Source organism: Dendrobates tinctorius, unplaced genomic scaffold, assembly GCF_039654945.1.
Source record: "Dendrobates tinctorius isolate UK_male_01 unplaced genomic scaffold, ASM3965494v1 ptg000206l, whole genome shotgun sequence".
In the NCBI taxonomy this organism is placed as follows: domain Eukaryota; kingdom Metazoa; phylum Chordata; class Amphibia; order Anura; family Dendrobatidae; genus Dendrobates; species Dendrobates tinctorius.
The window spans coordinates 2,523,735-2,545,209 of NW_027361873.1; the positions used below are offsets into that span (position 1 = coordinate 2,523,735).

The 21,475-nt window shown below is 45.7% G+C and overlaps 1 protein-coding gene across 3 annotated transcripts in view; it reads left to right on the forward strand.

The window, feature by feature from the left end:
* The first annotated feature begins 204 nt into the window (after positions 1–204).
* AP1B1 (adaptor related protein complex 1 subunit beta 1) overlaps positions 205–21,475 on the forward strand; it is a 65,414-nt gene continuing 44,143 nt past the window's right edge. The window contains exons 1-9 of one of the 3 annotated variants that reach the window (XM_073554089.1): positions 205–454; positions 3,623–3,684; positions 3,761–3,866; positions 5,289–5,424; positions 12,012–12,257; positions 12,487–12,677; positions 12,987–13,208; positions 13,298–13,418; positions 13,524–13,619. In XM_073554089.1, the coding sequence (XP_073410190.1) occupies positions 3,648–3,684; positions 3,761–3,866; positions 5,289–5,424; positions 12,012–12,257; positions 12,487–12,677; positions 12,987–13,208; positions 13,298–13,418; positions 13,524–13,619 (1,155 nt within the window). In that variant the 5' untranslated portion in view covers positions 205–454; positions 3,623–3,647. The remainder of the gene's footprint in view (positions 455–3,622; positions 3,685–3,760; positions 3,867–5,288; positions 5,425–12,011; positions 12,258–12,486; positions 12,678–12,986; positions 13,209–13,297; positions 13,419–13,523; positions 13,620–21,475) is intronic. The other 2 variants (XM_073554088.1, XM_073554090.1) reach the window with 2 other exon arrangements.

Consider the following 21,475-nt stretch of genomic DNA (forward strand, 5'->3'; position numbering starts at 1 on the left):
TTATTCCCGTTTAACCCATTACCTCCCTGTGTGGCGTATTCCCTGGCTCATTACTTGTTAACCCTTGCTCTGCCTCCTGTCGGTCACTGCTTCCCACCTCACCACTGGCTGAGCTGTCCACAGGGGAGGTGCTATAGAGGGGCTCTCACAGAAACAACTCCGTTTTTACGCTTCTCCTCTGTTTCCAGGTTTCCATGGGAACTGCAGCTCTCTCTTAGACGTGGATACCGGATGTCCCTCTCGTCGTCACTTCCGGGATCAGGTGACGGCCATCTTTACGTTGATCTGCCGGGAGGAGGAGGAAGCTCCGCATACGCCTGACATCTGTAGCCCGCAACCCAGGACCGGTCATCGCGTCCTTCACCCAGGTCAGACTCTCCGCCATCCGCGGGCACAGTGCGGGCAGCCGGTGACTGACGGGTGTGAGGTGCTGTCAGTGCTGCCGGGGGGAGAGGTTAGTGACAGCTCAGTCAGGGGGGGAGCGCCATTCATTCCCGGGACAGGCCATGCTGGGAGTTGTAGTGCTGAGTGGTCACAGACCACCTGTGTGCTGGGAAACCCTTGGCTGCCATCTGTATACCGTCTGTCACTTGTGTGTGTCGCCCTCACAGATGGGAATAGATGTCATGCAGCATCTGTCAGTGATGGGATGAAGCCTCCACTTCCTATCCCATATGATCCTGCTAGATAATGGGGGAACCTGCGCCCCCCTTAGAATGTTCATACAGTTTTATAGGTTTCCATTGATTCTTGTCTCTGAAAGAGGTTCTGCAGCAGTGTCGGCCCGTATTATCGTCAGTGGGGTCTTTTGGTCCCAATTTGCGTAAGTGCCGTTTTATCCCCTATAACAGAACCCGATCCACTAATGTGATCCGGGCGTTAGGGACCTGCGGTTTGGAAATATTACAATTCCTTCACCTTCTCATTCAGTTTTGATTCTTCCCTATTTTACGGCTCCATCCTCGTCCCAGGGGGTCACAATCTAATGCCCTGTGTTATTCCTGCGGAGCTACCGGGTACTTCATCACTGATACCCCCGGAGTGTAGCTTCCATCCGTTTTTATGGGAGTTAAAGGGGCTGTCTGGTGAAAACAAGTCATCACCTATCCTAAGGACCGGCTGATTGGTGGGCGCCCACCCGCCCATGGCAGAATGGAGCAATTACATCCCCGTTATTGTGAGTAGTAGCAAATTGAAGACCCTGCTGCCGCTCTATTCATCCTCTATGGGGCAGCCAGACCAATCCATCAGCCCCATAGGGAATGGATGGAACAGGGGTAGAGTGAGTGTGCACACTTGAGCCCGTTCTGCCAGGGGTCCGACTTCCACCTATCAGCAACTTATTAATACTATGGTTAGGTGATAACGTCACTTGACAACCCCTTTAAGCAAACAGGATAGAGCAACCGTGGCCGACTTTTTTTCGATCACCGCTCCTGTTGGCTGCGGTCTAGGAGCAGTGTGAAATGCACTGATGAGAATATCCCTTTAAGAGGCCGGCACCTGTTAGCTGATGCATGCTGCCCAGCAGCAAGTATCAGATCGTGGCTGTATGGTCTCAGCCATACATGTTTAACTCTGAAATGTTGCAGGGTTTCAGAGAAAACCAGTTTAATAGTCATCAGGGACCGAGCCGCACGGGAGATTAGTAGGACAGGCGGCTCAGTCCCTGTCACTTCAGCAGAGTGGGAAGGATGAAGCCAATGCGGACCCACCTGTCCGACTAGTCCCCATGTGGTTGGGTCCCGGCAGCTATTAAGTCAAGTTTTTCTCTGTTCAGCATCAAACATACCTGGCTGTGATCATACACCCAGTGACTGGCACGTTCCGCCGGTGGATCTGGCAACAGGGATCAGCTGTCAGGTTCCCTTTAAAGTCACTTTTGCCCCAAGTCATCATTGCCTTTGCGCCTGTTTTTTTTTTTTTCTAGTTTTGTGCCTTTTTTTTTTTAAATGTCCCCAATTCCTTATTGTATTTGCACCTTTTTTTTTAAAGTCTACTTTATATATTTTCGCCTGTTTTGTTTTGTTTCTGCATCGCGGGCTGAATATCACAATTCCAGATGTTTTTACCTATTTCAACAATGGTAGCTTTTTAAAAAGTCACAATTTGGCAAAATTTCACTCCTGTGTCCGAGTTTGAGTATGTGCTGATTTCTATGGCCGCTACCATAAGTTTTTTTTTTTTTTTTTATGCTTGACATCCTCTCTTGCGGTTATAGGACCTGGCCATTTATATATTGATGTCTATCAAGTGTTAATAAATATACAAAGTTTCCATTTAATGTGACAGAGCCACCGAGAATGGTGTCCTGTGTGACGAGACTCTGAAATGCTGCGCCTGGGAGGAAAACCTGTAGGACAGGTCTGGCCACTTGTCAACATTTTGGTGTAAAGGCCCCGTCACACAGCGATCTCGCTAGCGAGATCGTTGCTAAGTCACAAGCCACAGGAAAGCCCAGCACATTTCTTTGGTCGCTGGGCTCCCGCTGGCCAGCACACATCGCTGCGTGTGACCGGCGTCCCTTGGATACCCGATGTGTACATTAGTTACCAAGCGCGCTGTTGCAGGTACCTGGTAACTAACGTACACATCGGGTATCCAAGGGACGCACGTCCCTTGGATACCCGATGTGTACGTTAGTTACCAGCTGCAGGCATCAACGCGCTGGTAACTAACAGAACACAGCGATGCAGCACGCTCGGCGTCGCTGTGCTAATCGCTGGTGAAGCTGTCTGTTTGACAGCTCACCAGCGATCACATAGCGACTTACCAGCGATCCTGACACCTTGATATCGTTGTCGGGATCGCTGGTAAATCGTCATGTGTGACGGGGCCTTAATGGCCTCTTAAGCTTATACCAAGGTGAGTTATGGGCACAATCCCTACTGCGCAGAATGTCTGTGTGCCCCAGAGTATGGCAGCAGATAGGGCATGTACTGCGCCCCCTGATGGCCATCATCCAGTGCAGCAGGCAAGGAAGACGCACGCCCCTATTGCCTGTGATACATGGAGCCTGAGCATTGTTACAGGTGGTATCGCTGGTCGGGGGTCACCTTACCTAATCCACACAAGCACATGTGTATATAATGGGGATCGTTTGCCATCTGTACAGTGTGCTGTCACTACGCAGTATTCCGCCATATAGCATGCCCCTGCTAGTAGGTTACACAGTAGAATGAGACGCCCCCAGCATGATGTAACGGTGTCATGTACGGTGTGTTGAGGCTTAATGCCATACTTGTGGTGTATAAAGGACCAGCTCTACCCCTTTACTCCGCTGAGAAATCCTTACTTTATTCCTGCTACCTGTTACTTGGAATTTCATTATGGTTGCAGAAGGATAAAGTGTAATCACATCAGTCCGTGTCCCCAGTGGGCTCACAATCTAATTTCCCTAATTTGTCGGACATACATGTAATTAGACTACTATCATAGGAAGCCAATTAGCCCATGTTACTGTCCTGCCGGGATTTCCAGTCACAGCTTTGGCGTTGCCTCTGACCTGCTCCTTGTTTCCTTTCCTGTCGGAGGGGGCGGCTCGGCCTCGTTCCTTCCTGCTGATAACTCTGTGGCTATCGTCCTTCCTCACTCACCGACCCACTGTGTCTTCTCCTTACAGCTAAGAGCGAAATCCCTGCGCAAATATGACAGACTCCAAGTATTTCACCACCACCAAGAAAGGTAAGAGGTGGAGATGTGGGCAGCCTCTCGCTCCCCCGAGCCTTGGAGGACCTATTCTTACATCTCCAACCTACAGGTGAGATCTTCGAGCTGAAAGCTGAGCTGAACAGCGACAAGAAGGAGAAGAAGAAGGAAGCTGTGAAGAAAGTCATAGCCTCCATGACCGTTGGGAAGGATGTTAGGTGAGCGGGGGGTAGGTTGTCATATTGCGCTGTTACTGGCGATGGCTGGTGGCGATAGTGATTCTGGGGGAAGTGGGAAGTTGGAAGGCTGTCCCGTACTGACTGGCTGACTTGGCTTTTATTAACGCCGGGAAGTTATCAGTCATCATATTGTGCCTTTCAGCTCTTTTGGAAAATCCTCGTGATCTGCAACCCTCATATTTTGCTCCTTCAGTAGTTTTTTTTTTTTTTTTTTTTTTTTTTTGTTCTCTTTTGTTGTTGTAGCGTTTATAGGGTTATTAACCCCTTCCCACAGTATGACGTGAATTATTATCCTGGGAGGTTATCAGCTTGTGAGGAGGGGGCTCAAGAGCTTAGCTCCCTCTAAACACGGCTTATGCCGGTAATAATACCTGTCCGGCACTTGTCTCTAACATTTGTTAACCATTTAGTTGGCACTGTCAGTCCCTGACACCGGCATTTAAATGGAACGCGCGTATCAGCTTCCATTACCTCCCTCGTAGCACAATCGGTCCCTGTCGCTGCCATCTGGGTGCTCCTATAAAACTAATCCACAGGCTGAGCTCCATGGGAGACCAAGATTTCCACTATATACTGTTGTATTGCACAATGTAATATCGCTTGTTTGAGTCCCTTAACAAAAACATATTAAAAATTTTTAAAAAACTCTTCTCTTTTCTGCCCCTGTTAAAAATAAAGGAAATAAACATATTTAGTATTATTGCATCAGTGAAAGGCTGTCAAAATATGGAATTAATTAACCCCTTTTGTTAAGCACCCTAAAGAAAAAAAAACAAAATTGTGAAATTATTTTTGATCACCTCCCAAAATAAAACATCCTATGTACCCCAAATTGGTATCAATAAGATGTCAGCTCTCCACACAAATAAATAAGCTATCACTCAACTCCAGCTACAGAAAAATTAAAATATTACAGGACTTGGAAACTGGCAACACAAAGCAAACAAAAAATGTTATTTCTTCCCCCAAAAAATTTTCAACACTTAAATTGTCGTAATCGGACTGACATGGAAAATCATATTTTCAGGTCATTTTTGTTGCACAATGAATGCTGTAAAAATAAAATAAAAAAAACAAACAATGGCAGAATTGAATTTATGGTATATTTTATTTCTCCATGTCATCCCACTTAGAATTTTTTTTCTCCATGTTTTCACTACATTTTGCAAAATGAACGGCGTCATTCAGGACTACAATTGTCCCACACAAAAAAAAGCCCTCTTGCGGTTATGTCATCAGAAAAATAATAAAAGGAATGGTTCTTGGAAGAAGGTGAAGAAAAAAACTCCTTGGTCCTTAAAGGGTTAGTGGCTTTTGCCAGTAGCAGCGGGCACGTGTAGAAAACTGGATACGGCATGTGTATGTATGGCATTGTCACTAAATCGCTCCGTTTTGTGATAGTGCCCTGTTTCCGGACGTGGTGAACTGCATGCAGACTGACAACCTGGAACTGAAGAAGCTGGTGTACTTATACCTGATGAACTACGCCAAGAGCCAGCCGGACATGGCCATCATGGCTGTAAACACCTTTGTTAAGGTGGGTGATGAAATGAAGGCTCCATGCCAACTTTCATAGAATCATAGAATCGTAGAGTTGAAAGGAACCTCCTGGGCCATCTGGTCCAACCCCCTGCTCAAAGCAGGATTCGCTAAATCATTCCAGTCAGATGTCTGTCCAGCCTCTGTTTGAAGACTTCCATTGAAGGAGAACTCGCCACTTCTCGTGGCAGCCTGTTCCACTCATTGATCACTCTAACTGTCAAAAAGTTTTTTCTAATCTCTAATCTGTGTCTCCTCCCATTCAGTTTCATCCCATTGCTTCTAGTCTTTCCTTGTGCAAATGAGAATAAAGTTGATCCTTCTACAATGTGACAGCCCTTTAGATATTTGTAGACAGCTATTAAGTCTCCTCTCAGTTTTCTCTTTTGCAAACTAAACATTCCCAAATCCTGCAACCTTTCCTCATAAGACAGGGTTTGCAGACCGGTCACCATTCTGGTCGCTCCTTTCTGAACTTGCTCCAGTTTGTTGATGTCTTTTTTAAAATGTGGTGCCCAAAACTGGACACAATATTCCAGATGAGGTCTGACCAAAGAGGAGTAGAGGGAAATAATGACTTCACGTGATCTAGACTGTATGCTTCTGTTAATACATCCTAGAATTGCATTTGCCTTTTTTGCTGCTGCATCACACTGTTGACTCATATTCAGTCTGTGATCTATTAGTATACCAAAGTCTTTTTCACATGTGCTGTCACTTAGCCCTATTCCTCCCATTCTATATATGCTTTTTTCATTTTTATTGCCCAGATGTAGTACTTTGCATTTCTCCCTGTTAAAAACCATTCTGTTAGTTGCTGCCCACTTCTCCAGTTTATTTAAATCTTTTTGAATCCTCTCTCTCTCTTCTCTAGTATTAGCTATCCCTCCTAGCTTTGTGTCATCAGCAAATTTAATCAGTTTACCCTCAATTCCTTCATCTAAATCGTTGATAAAGATGTTGAACAATACAGGGCCCAGGACAGAGCCCTGTGGTACCCCACTTGAGACATTCTTCCAACTGGATGTGCAGCCATTTACGACCACTCTTTGGGTCCGATCACTAAGCCAGTTATGAATCCACCTAACAGTTGCCTTGTCCATTCCATACTTAGTCATTTTTTTCAATAAGGATTGTATGAGAGACTTTGTCAAATGCTTTGCTGAAGTCAAGATATACTATATCTACAGCATTTCCTTGATCCACCCAATCAGTGATACCGTCATAGAAGGAAATTAAGTTAGTCTGACATGACTTATTAGTTACAAACCCATGCTGACTCTGTTTAATCACTTCATTCTTATCCAGGTATTGACATACATGTTTAATAATTTGTTCAAAGATCTTTCCTGGTATAGAAGTCAGACTCACCGGCCTATAGTTGCCTGGGTCCACCTTCTTCCCCTTTTTGAAGATAGGAACAACATTTGCTCTTCTCCAGTCTTCTGGCACTTCTCCTGTTCTCCCAGAATTTTCAAAGATTATGGAGAGGGGTTCAAAAATTTCTTCTGCTATCTCCTTCAGTACTCTGGGGTGTAATTCATCTGGACCTGGAGACTTGAATTCATTTAGGTTTGCTAAGTGTTTCCTCACTATCTTTCTGTTTATAGATATCCTGGATTCTTCTATTCCCTTAATAGAACATTGAATAACAGTTGATGTTACATTTCCTTTCTGAGAGAAAACAGATGCAAAATAGGAATTTAAAAGTTCAGCCTTCTCAACATCCTGTCTTACCATTTCATCATTTTCATCCTGTAAAAATCCTATAGCATCTTTGACTTTTATTTTATTTTTGACATATCCCCAAAATCCTTTATTATTGCTTTTGACATCTCTTGCAAGCCTCAATTCATTTTCAGCTTTAGATAATCTGATTTGTGCCCTGCAGGTTCTGCAGACAGCATTATATTCTTCTTTAGATATGCCTCCCTCTTTCCATTTTATAAACATTTTTTTCTTTCTTTTTAGCTTGTGCTTAAGTTCTGTGTTCATCCATCCTGGTTTCCTTAAATGCTTCCTATTCTTCCCTCTTTTCGGAATTGTTAACAACTGTTCTTTGAGAATTTCATTTTTCAAGATTTCCCATCCTTCCTGGACATTTTTGTCTTTAAGGATATCCAGCCATTGGATCCCTCCAATTCTCTTTCTGAATCCCTTAAAATCTGCCTTTCTGAAATCTAACCTTGACGTCTGAGTCTTCACAGGTCTTCCGCCTCTAGTTATCCAAAATTCTAAAATAGCATGGTCGCTACCTCCTAGGGTCCCAGCCACTTTTACCTCCTCAACCATTTCCTCCCTGTTTATAAGGATTAGATCCAAGGTAGCAGTTCCTTGTTTTCTCCCCTACCTTTTGGAAGATAAAGTTGTCAGCAAGAGAGGATAAGAATTTCCTTGACCTGTTAGTTTTGCCTGAGAGAGATTCCCAACAAATGTCTGGATAGTTGAAATCTCCCATGACAACTATGTCATATTTTTGGAGAACTTGGCCATTTGATGCATAAAGAGTTCATCCATATCTTCAGCTTGCACAGGCGGCCTGTAGTAAATGCCTACAATGGTGTCCTTTCCATTGTTCTGTCCTTGTATTCTTACCCAAACAGTTTCCACAGAACTCCCAGTCTCTGAAGCTTCAATCTCTGTGCAGATATACGCGTTTCTAACATACAATGCAACACCCCCTCCTCGTTTATCAAGTCTGTTTCTTGCAAATAAGTTGTATCCTTCTAGTCTTGTATTCCAATCATGTGTATTGTCCCACCAAGTTTCAGTGATTCCAATGACATCATATTTCTTTTCCTGTGTTAGTAGTTCCAATTCTCCTTGTTTGTTGCCCATGCTTTGTGCATTAGTATAGAAACATTTTAGTTTGTGATTGGTTTCTCTTTCTCCAATATTTTTATTAATTAGATTCTTTCGTCTTTGTTCTTCCTTTCCACTTCTAATAGCAGACTTCTCAATAGCATTTGTCAGGTGTATGGCTTTTTCTGGTCTTTTGCTTCCCTTCCCATGTTGTTCTAGTTTAAAGCTCTCCTTACAAGTGTAGCAAGGCGACTTCCAAATACATGCTTACCAGTCTTCGTAAGGTGCACCCCATCTCTAGCAAGTAGTCCATCGTATAAGTAGTTCACTCCGTGATCCAGAAATCCAAATCGTTGCTGACGGCACCATCGACGTAGCCAGTTGTTCACCTGCAGAATCTTATTCCACCTCCTTGCTCCATGGCCATCCACTGGGAGGATGGAAGAGAAGACCACCTGCACTCCCAGTTCTTTCACTTTCTTGCCTAAGTCTTCAAAGTCTGCAGATGGTTTCCAGGTCGTTTCTTGCGGTGTCATTTGTCCCCACATGTAGTAGCAGGAATGGGTAGTCATCTGTAGGTCTGAAGAGTCCTGATATCCTGTCAGACACATCTTTAATTTTTGCACCTGGAAGACAGCACATTTCTCTTGAAGTTATATCCGGTCTGCAGATAGCGGCCTCTGTTCCTCTCAACAGGGAATCCCCCATGACCACCACTCTCCGTTTCTTCTTCACAACATTTTTCTTTCTCCATCCTGGAGGACTCTGAAGGTGTACAATGTTGCTGTTTGTTGGAAAAGTCTTATCCTGATGTATTTCTTCATCGTTTTCCTGCGTGAGAGCCTGGTACTGGTTTCTGAGAAGTATGGGTGCTGACTGCCTCCTGATCCTCCTGCTTCTCTGGGTCACATGTCTCCATTCCTCTGTTTCTTCAGGTGCACTTCGAATTTCTTCTCTTTCTGTAACATGAAGAGATAATTCTGCTCTGTCCAAGAACTCTTCACCTTCCTTAATGATCTTCAACGTAGCTAACCTCTCTTCGAGATTTTGCAACTTTTCCTCCAACAGGAACACAAGCTTGCATTTGTAGCATGTGAAGTTTGGCTTTTCCACTGGTAAATCTGTGAACATGTAGCCACCAAATGGCTCCTGGCCTCTTCCATCTTGAGATTTCTTAAAAACGATGAAAGATGAGCCAAAATTTTTCCGGTTTTTCCGATTTCCTCTTTTCAACTGCAACGGCCAAAACCCAGTGATCGTTGAGCTCGCGGAGACTCTTCACTTATCCCAGAAGGCACTGGGAATATGCAAATGTTCTCCTCAAGACTCTTCCCCTGGTTTTCCGATTTCCTCTTTTCAGCTGCAACGGCCAAAACCCAGTGATCGTTGAGCTCGCGGAGACTCTTCACTTATCCCAGAAGGCACTGGGAATATGCAAATGATCTCCTCAAGACTCTTCCCCTGGTTTCGTGTCTACCTTTTTCCTCATAGCTTGTAAGCTTGCGAGCAGGGCCCTTATTCCTCTTGGTATCTGTTATGATCTATGTGATTATTGTTATGCTGTAATGTCTATTGTCTGTACAAGTCCCCTCTGAAATGTAAAGTGCTGCGGAATATGTCGGCGCTTTAGAAATGAGATTTATTATATTTCACATTACTGCCATACATCTTTTGTTTGATGGGACGGATACATTATGATTGATACAATTATGATAAGCCATGTAAAGATATAAGAAAAATCTTTATATAGAGCCAACATATTCCGCAGCGCTTCACAATACATCAGTTCATATACAACAGTCATAAGTAACAACGTTGAAGATAATACAATAATTAAAGCAAAATAATGACGACCCTGCTCATAAGAGCTTACAATCTACAATATTGGAGCAGGATGTAATGCCCGCTGAAGGTTTGTTTCGTCTCATAGCACATCCATGCCCACAAACATATTGCTCCTACACAAGCTAGACCTGTCACTGTACTGTGATGAATGAAAATTCCCCAATGTCTGAAGGGATTGTCCAGTTAGAAGATTTTGATAACCTATCGTCAAATTAGGTCTTTCTTAGAAGATCGAAGAGGGTCCAGCATGCAACGCCCCCACCAGTCAGCTGTTATATAGTTGTAAGCACATTGAAATAAGTTGCAGTGCGCGGCTCCATTCAATGTGTAGCGGCTGCAGCTTGATACAGCTCTTAATTAGTGATGAGCAAACCTGCTCGGATAAGGTGTTATCTGAGCATGCTGGGGTGCTAGCAGAGTGTCTTTGCCGTGCTCTAATAATATGCTCTAGTCCCCATGCCTGCAGGTCTCGCCGCTGTTTGACAGCCACAAATTGCCTGATAAACAGGCAATCCCTGCATGTGTTGCAGCTGTTGAACTATTGCGAAACATGCAGCTGCGGGGACGCAAACATATTTTTCGAGCCTGCAGAAGACATTCGGTTAGCACACGAGCATGCTCAGATAACACCGTATCAGAGCACGTTCACTCATCACTACTCCTTATCAAATGAGCGGTTCTGCAGTACCCAGCAGCGATCACTACATATGGACTGGAGCTGTGCACTGCAGCTTTGTTCAATGTATTATTTTCCACATAAGCACTATCTGCATATACTTGAGAATTTTCATAACTTGCTAGAGTTGCAGAGAATATTGTTATTGCAGGCTAAACGGGTTGGTCCCAATTTTTTACATATGGGCATAAAGCATAAAATACTTTGAAGAAGCACTCTCATGAAGTTTTTATTTTCATTAATTCTGTGTACGCAGTGTAGTGTGGGCGTATTAACCTATTCACCTATCGCCGCCTTCTCCAGGATCCAGCGCCGCTCTGCTCCTCTTCTCAGTGACATCACCGCACTTTCGACTCTCTGGGTCATTACATGCGTGAGCCATAATTCTCCCTAGCAATGCAAACCCATGTAGTCTAGTTCTGACACTCCATAGGCTTGCATTGTAAAAGTCACTTTTGGGTCATGCAGAGCGCAGCATGACTCGTGGAGTCTGAAGTGTGGTGACATCACTGAGAAAAGGAGCAGAGTGGCGCCGCATCCGGGAGTAGGTGGCGCTAGGTGACTCTATGAATACACTCACACTACATGCACATACATACAAATTTATTGAAGAAAATACTTCATCAGAGTTTCTTTAAAATAATCAAAAAAAGTATTCACCTGTGAATTGTCCGGAATTAGTGACATTGTGATCACATGTAAGTGAATGGCCTCAGAGGTGAGTAGCATGGCCGACATGATTGCTGAGGCCAGTGATTGGGTGTAGAGGTCGTCCACAAAAACTGGTGGGAGCGGCAGGGGGACTAGCTGGTGCGTTATTACATATTTTATTATTTTGAAGCATCGACTGTTTGCCTTGGCAAATGCTGTCATCTGCTACACATCGGCTATCTTTTTGCTGCATATTAAACTAATCAGTAGAAAACCTTCCCTGCAGACTTTACATTTTGACACCATATTGCACCCACCCTGACATACTGATAACGTTGGTTGTCTTTCAGCGGATGGATGTCTCAGATATCACGGAGGTTATATTACACTTGTGGGAAGGAAGCCACAACCTGATCATTTACTCCTGCTCCAAGCACTTCATATAGCTTATTACTGTGTGCTGCTGCCTTCATTCATTTATCATATGAAATAATAAAACCTAGACAGGTTCTCTTTAATCAATCATTTTATTCCAGGTACTAAATTTAGTTTTGTATCTTGTATTCATTTCTTCTGTATATATATTTTTTGGCTTGTCCTCTTTTGTTCAGGACTGTGAAGACCCAAACCCCCTGATCCGTGCACTGGCGGTGCGCACCATGGGCTGTATCCGTGTGGACAAAATCACCGAGTATCTCTGCGAGCCATTGCGCAAATGCCTGAAGGATGAGGACCCATATGTGCGCAAGACGGCAGCAGTGTGTGTCGCCAAGCTGCATGACATTAATGCTCAGCTAGTGGAAGATCAGGGCTTTCTTGATACGTTGAAAGATCTCATTTCTGACTCTAATCCGATGGTAAGGAAACTGCCCTTATTGCATTTTGTTGGTGGAGATGAGGAGCATTTTAAAAGGTCCAAAAGCAGTTACCACCATGTTTCTGCTGGATTAAGCAAAGCCGTTTGAAGTTACTATTCGTTGCTGAAAATGCCCAAAAACATAAATCATGGCTACTGCTTGGACCTTGTTGGCTGAACGGCAAGTACTATACCTGCTTGTACATGTACATCCTACCTTCTCATTCTAGGTTGTGGCTAACGCTGTAGCAGCTCTATCAGAGATTGCAGAGTCCCACCCGAATAGTAACCTCCTGGACTTGAACCCACAGTCAATCAATAAGTTGCTTACTGCTCTTAATGAGTGTACAGAATGGGGTCAGATCTTCATCCTGGACTGTTTGGCCAACTATATTCCCAAAGATGACCGGGAAGCTCAAAGGTAAGTTGAAAGTATATCATGGCACAAAATGACTGTTCAAACCAAGCACACACTCTTAGGTCACACTATCATTTCAGTGCACCTTTAAGCCTACATGATTTTTACATATCTCCACAGAGATAGATGGAAAACTAGGTGGGTAGATGTACTGACCTGAATAGTCATGCCGATGGTTCACCGAACTCCTGTGCTTGGTTTGTACAGTCATTTTGTGCTGACAAAATCCTTTAATATGAAAGTTGTTCATGTGGTTTTTTTTTTTTTGTTTTTTTTTTTACACTATATTTGATGCGCTTGTCCTCTCCACAGTGTATGTGAACGTGTTACACCACGTCTTTCACATGCCAATTCAGCTGTGGTCCTTTCTGCGGTCAAGGTCCTCATGAAACTTATGGAACTGCTATCAAAAGATTTGGATTACTATGGGACACTGTTGAAGAAGCTGGCACCCCCTCTTGTCACTTTGCTCTCTGCTGAGCCCGAATTACAGTATGTGGCACTGCGCAATATCAATTTAATAGTGCAGAAGCGGTAAGATTTTCATGTCCAAACTGATCAGCTTGACCAATGCGCTGTGTCCCCCAGTCACGGTCATTTATTCGACGTGCCTTTTCTTCCAGGCCAGAGATCTTGAAGCATGAGATGAAAGTTTTCTTTGTGAAATACAATGATCCAATATACGTTAAACTTGAAAAGCTTGACATCATGATCAGATTGGCATCACCTGCCAATATTGCCCAGGTTGGTGGCTGTATTATGTTGGGGTGTACAACTTTTGTTGGGGCTCTGAAAATTTTCCCGTTAGGATATCTGTACTTCAATATAATTTCTTTGAAAAACAATTAGGTTCTGGCTGAACTGAAGGAATACGCCACAGAGGTGGACGTAGATTTTGTACGGAAGGCTGTTAGAGCAATTGGACGCTGTGCTATTAAAGTGGAGGTATGAAATTATGTCTTCAAATGTACACTTTGGCCGGCTTAAAGGGCTATTCCAGGCAGATATATTTATTGCCTATCCCCTTATCTAGGAAACACTATATTATTAGGGGTCCACAACAAAGAATAAAAGAAAAAACAATGATTGGGAGTCTAGTAATATTAAAGAGTATATCACAAAAAGCTTTATTAGGTAATAAAATTCAGGCAGGGGAAACAGGAAACATACGTGCATGTGAAACAAATGTGCATGGAACGCATAAGGTAGCAGCAAAATATAATAATTTATAGCAACCAACTAAAAAAGTCTTGTGTAATGATAATGTACAGTTAGGTCCATATATATTTGGACAAAGACAACATTTTTCTAATTTTGGTTCTAGACATTACCACGATGAATTTTAAACAAAACAATTCAGATGCAGTTGAAGTTCAGACTTTCATCTTTCATTTGAGGGTATCCACATTAAAATTGGATGAAGGGTTTAGGAGTTTCAGCTCCTTAACATGTGCCACCCTGTTTTTAAAGGGACCAAAAGTAATTGGACAGATTAATTGTAAATAAAATGTTCATTTCTAGTACTTGGTTGAAAACCCTTTGTTGGCAATGACTGCCTGAAGTCTTGAACTCATGGACATCACCAGACGCTGTTTCCTCCTTTTTGATGCTCTGCGAGGCCTTCACTGCGGTGGTTTTCAGTTGCTGTTTGTTTGTGGGCCTTTCTGTCTGAAGTTTAGTCTTTAACAAGTGAAATGCATGCTCAGTTGGGTTGAGATCAGGTGACTGACTTGGCCATTCAAGAATATTCCACTTCTTTGCTTTAATAAACTCCTGGGTTGCTTTGGCTTTATGTTTTGGGTCATTGTCCATCTGTAGTATGAAACGACGACCAATCAGTTTGGCTGCATTTGGCTGGATCTGAGCACACAGCATGGCTCTGAATACCTCAGAATTCATTCGGTTGCTTCTGTCCTATGTCACATCATCAATAAACACTAGTGACCCAGTGCCACTGGCAGCCATGCATGCCCATGCCATCACACTGCCTCCGCCGTGTTTTACAGATGATGTGGTATGCTTTGGATCATGAGCTGTACCATGCCTTCTCCATACTTTTCTCTTTCCATCATTCTGCTAGAGGTTGATCTTGGTTTCATCTGTCCAAAGAATGTTCTTCCAGAACTGTGCTGGCTTTTTTAGATGTTTTTTAGCAAAGTCCAGTCTAGCCTTTTGATTCTTGATGCTTATGAGTGGCTTGCACCGTGCAGTGAACCCTCTGTATTTACTTTCATGCAGTCTTCTCTTTATGGTAGATTTGGATATTGATACGCCTACCTCCTGGAGAGTGTTGTTCACTTGGTTGGCTGTTGTGAAGGGGTTTCTCTTCACCATGGAGATAATTCTGCGATCATCCACCACTGTTGTCTTCCGTGGGCGCCTAGGTCTTATTGCATTCGAGTTCACCAGTGCTTTCTTTCTTTCTCAGGATGTACCAAACTGTAGATTTTGCCACTCCTAATGTAGCAATTTCTCGGATGGTTTTTTTTCTGTTTTTGCAGCTTAAGGATGGCTTGTTTCACCTGCATGGAGAGCTCCTTTGACCGCATGTTTCCTTCACAGCAAAACCTTCCAAATGCAAGCACCTCACCTCAAATCAACTCCAGGCCTTTTATCTGCATAATTGAGAATGACATAACGAAGGGATTGCCCACACCTGTCCATGAAATAGCCTTGGAGTCAATTGTCCAATTACTTTTGGTCCCTTTAAAAACAGGGTGGCACATGTTAAGGAGCTGAAACTCCTAAACCCTTCATCCAATTTTAATGTGGATACCCTCAAATGAAAGCTGAAAGTCTGAACTTCAGCTGCATCTGAATTGTTTTGTTTAAAATTCATTGTGGTAATGTCTAGAACCAAAATTAGAAAAATGTTATCTCTGTACAAATATATGGACCTAACTGTATATTGTACACTGCTATAGCTGAACCCTGTAGTTACCACCAAGTGGTTTGGTATCCAGGTCCATATATAAACACAGATCACAATTGTCAAATAGGGTATTAAACTGTATTTCTCGTTCGCCTTATTGGGGGACACAGAGACCATGGGTGTATGCTGCTGCCACTAGGAGGCTGACACTATGCACAAAAAAAGGTTAGCTCCTCCTCCGCAGTGTACACCCCACCGACTGGCAGGAAATTCCTCAGTTTAGCTTGGTGTCAGTAGGAGGTGGACACGGGTCTTTCTTAGACCCTTATCTACCTCAGTGTGCGTCGTTTTTTCTTTCAGGTTATCCGGAGGGATACAGAGTGAAGAGTCAGATCTGTAGTCCCACAAAGAGACTATGAGTATGGCGTGTACTGCCACCCCGTATCCTCATAGGTCCTCAGAGTCCCCTAACACGGATGTGTGTCAGGCGATCCAGATGGTCCTCGTTCCCCGTCTCCCACCCACTCGCCTACCAGAGCCTGTCGGTCGGATGAGGCGCGGATACTCTTCTACAGGAAAGACAACACACGCTGGATGAAGGTACCTTTATTCACAGGTTACATCAGAGACGGATCAGGCAGGGTAGGTATGAGGCCCCGAGTCCCATTCTCCTCAGCAGCTCCAGACACGGATCCTTCGGGAGCGGTCGCTGTGGCAGTGCTGCGACGCCTCCGCGCCGCCCCGCTCCTCTCGGCGGCCGCCGCATTTAATTCAGGCCCCAGCTTGTTATCGGCCTGTTCTGCCGCAACTTCGCCCCCACTGTATTCCTAGGCGGGTTTTTCTCCCGCCCGGCCACAACGATCCTCGGGAGTGGTCACCGCGGCAGTGCTGCGGGGCCTCCGCGCCGCCCCGCGCTGACAGGCGGCAGCCTCATCTAATCCAGGCCCCGGCTTCATCTTGGGCCTTGTCCTGCGTCGCGGCCACGCCCCCGCCTTCTTTCTCGGGCGGGCTTTCCTCCCGCCCGCTTTAAGCCCGCCCACCGCCTTCTCCCCTCACTCTAGGTCTCCCTGAGGCGGCGCTGTCTCCACCCACTCCCACTATTCCATAGGATGGCGCCATTTTTAGCATCGGTGGTTAGCCCCGCCCATCTTCCTCGGTCTCTGCAGGGAAGCGCGCGCTTCCTGCTCTATTCTCAGGCTGCCGCCATTTTCGCAGCCTGTCAGCCGGACGCTGTCCTATCTGCCGTGCCCCCTGCAAGCCCAGACGAGCTGTGCACCTTCATTTGCTGGAAGCTGCGACAGGACACCGGACCGTGAGTAGCTCTGCGACTGCAGACTGACACCCTCCTCTGCCTCCTGTCCCCCAACCTTCCGGCACTGCTTCAGTGACTGTCCGTCAGTATGTCTAATTCTAAGTCTGACCGCTCTCATCCTCCTGCCTCCTCTTGCTCCTTAGTTAAGTACTTTGCGTGCTCTTCTTGCAATCGCAAACTTCCCTCAGGTCAGTCCACTCCCCTCTGCCTAGACTGCAGCAATCCGATTCAGCCCGACGCCGTCCAGGAGCCATCTACTGCTCCATGCGAGAGTGAACCCCCCCATTCCTAGCTGGGCTTCGTCTCTATCACAATCAGTGGCAGACCTCACCAAAGTGTCTCAGTCCCTAGTAGCCGTTCTCGATAAGTTGCCCCTGGACACTTCTGCAGGGTCAGCAGGTCTCAAGAGATTCCATGTGAGCCAGCCAGTGTTAGTCGCAAAAGACCCAGAAAGGATCTCGAGCCGGAATCCTCTCCTTGCCCCATCTCACCGCATAGTCCTTCTCAGCAGCCTCCCTCCCAGGCCTCCTCTCCCGAGTCAGGTGAAGCGTTCTCGGACAGGTCATCTGAGGGGATTTTAGAGCTGGATTCGGACCAGGATGCGAATATGAAGGTTACGGTGCAGGACCTCATTGCAGCGATTCACCATACCTTCGACATTGCTGACTTCTCTGCGAAATCCTCAGATCAGGAGGTTTCGTTCAGATGGGCGGAAACACCCTCCAGGGTATTTCCTTTCCATTCCGAGTTTGGAAAGATTTTTACCAAGGAAAGAGAAGATCCGACCAGACGCTTTCAAAGAGGAAAGCCTCTCGGCGTGCCGTACCCGTTTGCCAAGAGCTCACGGACAACTGGTCTGCTTCTCCCTCGGTGGACCCACCCGTGTCCAGACTTTTTAATAACACCGTTCTCCCGCTTTCAGGTGTGGCGTCTTTAAAGGAAAGGTGTAGCAATTTTATATAATTTGCAAAAAAAAGAGTAAGTAACAAAACATGTTGTTAAAGCAAATGTTGTACTAACTCGGACTTATGGTTTGTTTGTAATAATGTTTTAATGTAGCCACTGGGCGCTGCCATCTTGATTTGCAGATCTGTGGAGGACTCATACAGTCTGCAAATATGGCCGTCCCTGGACATAGGAGACTGCGGGCGGCTCCCGACCCCACCATGCAGCTTCATTAGCAGAGAACTGGGCACGCCCCTGTGGGCTGCACCATTCACTGCTGTAGGTGTGGCTGGGCGCCATTTTACTGTAGCCCTGTGCTATCTCCTGTGTGATGCTGACTGCTGAACCGTGTATCTAATCCTCTCCTGTGTGATGCTGACTGCTGGGCCGTGTATCTAATCCCATCCTGTGTGATATTGACTGCTGAGCCGTGTATCTAATCCCATCCTGTGTGATACTGACTGTTGAACCGTGTATCTAATCCTCTCCTGTGTGATGCTGACTGCTGAGCCGTGTATCTATTCCTATCCTGTGTGATACTGACTGCTGAACCATGTATCTAATCCTCTCCTGTGTGATGCTGACTGCTGAGCCGTGTATCTAGTCCCATCCTGTGTGATACTGACTGCTGAGCCGTGTATCTAATCCCATCCTGTGTGGTACTGCCTGCTGAACCGTGTATCTAATCCTCTCCTGTGTGATACTGACTGCTGAACCGTGTATCTAATCCTCTCCTGTGACGCTGACTGCTGAGCCGTGTATCTAATCCCATCCTGTGATACTGACTGCTGAGCCGTGTATCTAATCCCATCCTGTGTGATACTGACTGCTGAACCGTGTATCTAATCCTCTCCTGTGTGATGCTGACTGCTGAGCCATGTATCTATTCCTATCCTATGTGATACTGACTGCTGAACTGTGTATCTAATTCTCTCCTGTGTGATACTGACTGCTGAGCCATGTATCTAATCCCACCCTGTGTGATACTGACTGCTGAACCATGTATCTAATCCTCTCCTGTGTGATACTGACTGCTGAACCGTGTATCTAATCCTCTCCTGTGTGATGCTGACTGCTGAGCCGTGTATCTAATCCTCTCCTGTGTGATACTGTCTGCTGAGCCGTGTATCTAATCCTCTCCTGTGTGATGCTGACTGCTGAGCCGTGTATCTAATCCTCTCCTGTGTGATGCTGACTGCTGAGCCGTGTACCTAATCCTATCCTGTGTGATACTGTCTGCTGAGCCGTGTATCTAATCCTCTCCTGTGTGATACTGTCTGCTGAGCCATGTATCTAATTCTCTGCCGTGTGATACTGCTCTCCTGAAATACTCTGTGCTGCTGTCACCCTGCTGGTTTTATGTGTGATCTACATGGTGGTATTGTGTATAATCTATATGGCGGCATTGTGTGTGAAGTATATGGCGGTATTATTTGTGATCTGCTTAAAGGGGACCCATTCTAGGGTGGCTCTAGCTGAGCACCTGCACACGGGTCAGGGGTAATAGGTGCAGTCAGGGGAGGGCTGGTGAGGCAGCTGAAGAGAGGGGTCTCATTTTTATCGTTACTGTATGGCTACATTCCCCCCAGCGTGCTTCCCAGCGTCACCCCGCACTGCGCCTGTCGCCTCGCTTTCACACATCGCCAGGACAGGATCTGAGGAAGGGAATGGGGTCTTTGCATGCAAAGTCTGGATCAGAACAGGCCATCAATCAGCAGAAATGTTTCCTGGATTTCTGTGCTGCTGTCTCCCTGCTCCTCCCCCATATATCTCCCTCTGTGCCCCCCATAGACCAGCGCACTGCTTTCCTGAAATACTGTGTGCTGCTGTCACTCTGCTCCCAGAATCCTTGCTGCCTGCCATCCTCGGTGACCGAAGACCCCATTCCTCTCATCAGATCCTGTCCTGGCGATGTGTGAAAGCGAGGCGACAGGGGCCTGATATATGGAGGAAGGAGCAGGGTGACAGCAGCACAGAGTATTTCAGGAGAGCAGTGTGCTGGTCCTTGTGGGGCACCCTGTTCGGTGCCAGGGATTGTACATAGAGCGCTGTGTTTTATACACATGGATGGACCGTCTTCTTGTCTGCTCCACAGAAATCCAGGAAACATTTCTGCTGATTGGTGACCTGTTCTGATCCAGACTTTACATGAAAAGACAGTCAGTATAACTTTGCAGGCCCCATCAAAATGGCTGCTCACTGTGTTCCTAGATGTCATCCTCTCTTTTCCCTTAGCAAGCACCCAGTATGGGAGGAGAGGAGTGACACCACACCCATGTCAGCAGATTCCGCCTATACAGTGTCCATTTTAGGGCATGCTCATATATCAAAATCAAACATCATGGACACTGTACGCCCATAATTACTGCAGGACAGTAATGTGAGCTAGTTGTACAGTAGGTTTTTGTGCCAAATTTCAGTATCTGCTCCCCCTAGTGTTAACAAGTGGAAATGCCAAACTTTTTAAAATTATTTTTCATATTTTACAAAATTAAAAACAAATAATAATATTTTTTAAGAAAATGTAAACATTAATTCTTTACATTTTTTCAATTGCTGAAAAATTTTTTGGAGGATGGCACATTCCCTTTAAAGGATTCTAATGATAGGATTATAGATTCCCTAGCAAAGTCCGCATTCGAAGCGGCTTCAGCGGCGGTATGTCCAATCTTTGCTTCATCTTGGGCAGCAAAGGCCATAGCTACTTGGGCAGAGGATCTTCGTAAGGGCATCCTAGATAAAGCACAACCAGAGCAGTTGGCCGATCTCGCTAATCAGATCTCCCATACGGGGGATTATCTGCTTTCTGCTTCTTTGGATGCTGCATCCTGCGCGGTTCAGGCGTCAAGCAACGCAGTGGCAATCCGACGTACGATTTGGCTCAAGGCCTGGCAGGCAGACTTGTCTTCTAAGAAATCTCTTACTAATCTGCCTTTTCAGGGAGTGCGCCTCTTTGGATCCCAATTGGATCAGATTATTAAGGATGCCACCGGAGGCACGAGTTTCCTCCTTCCTCAGTTGAAGCCTCGCAGACCTCCACTAAGGCGTCAGTTTCGTCCCTTTCGGGCTTTCCGCCGTTTCAACACGGCGGAGAACCCTTCCAACCAACAGAGACCGTAGGCACGTCAGGATAGAAAGAAAGTTTCCTTCAGACCCACCCCCTCCTGGCGATCACACTCTTCCCAGGGCAGACCATCCAGATCCAGATCTGGACGGTCCACATCAGCTAGACTATCGTCGGAATTCCGAGGGTCCCTTCCAATTGGGAGGTCGACTCCTCTTTTTCAGGGACGTCTGACTGGCCTCAGTGGAGGACGCTTGGGTCAGGGAGGTTGTATCGTCAGGATACAAGATAGAGTTCGTTTCTCGTCCGCGAGATCGTTTCTTCGAATCCCGCCCTCCAAAAGATCCAGCCTTGATCCCGGGGTTCTTTACAGCCATTGCCTCTCTCCTCAGTTCCGGGGTGATTGTGCCCGTTCCCGAGGCGGAGCGTTTCACAGGGTTTTATTCAAACCTCTTTGTGGTGCCGAAAAAAGACGGGGAGGTCCGACCAATCTTGGATCTCAAGCTACTCAACAAAAGAGTCCGCCTCCGCCACTTCCGGATGGAGTCGGTTCGTTCGGTAATCGCTTCCATGGAGGAGCAGGAATTCATGTGTTCAATAGACATCCA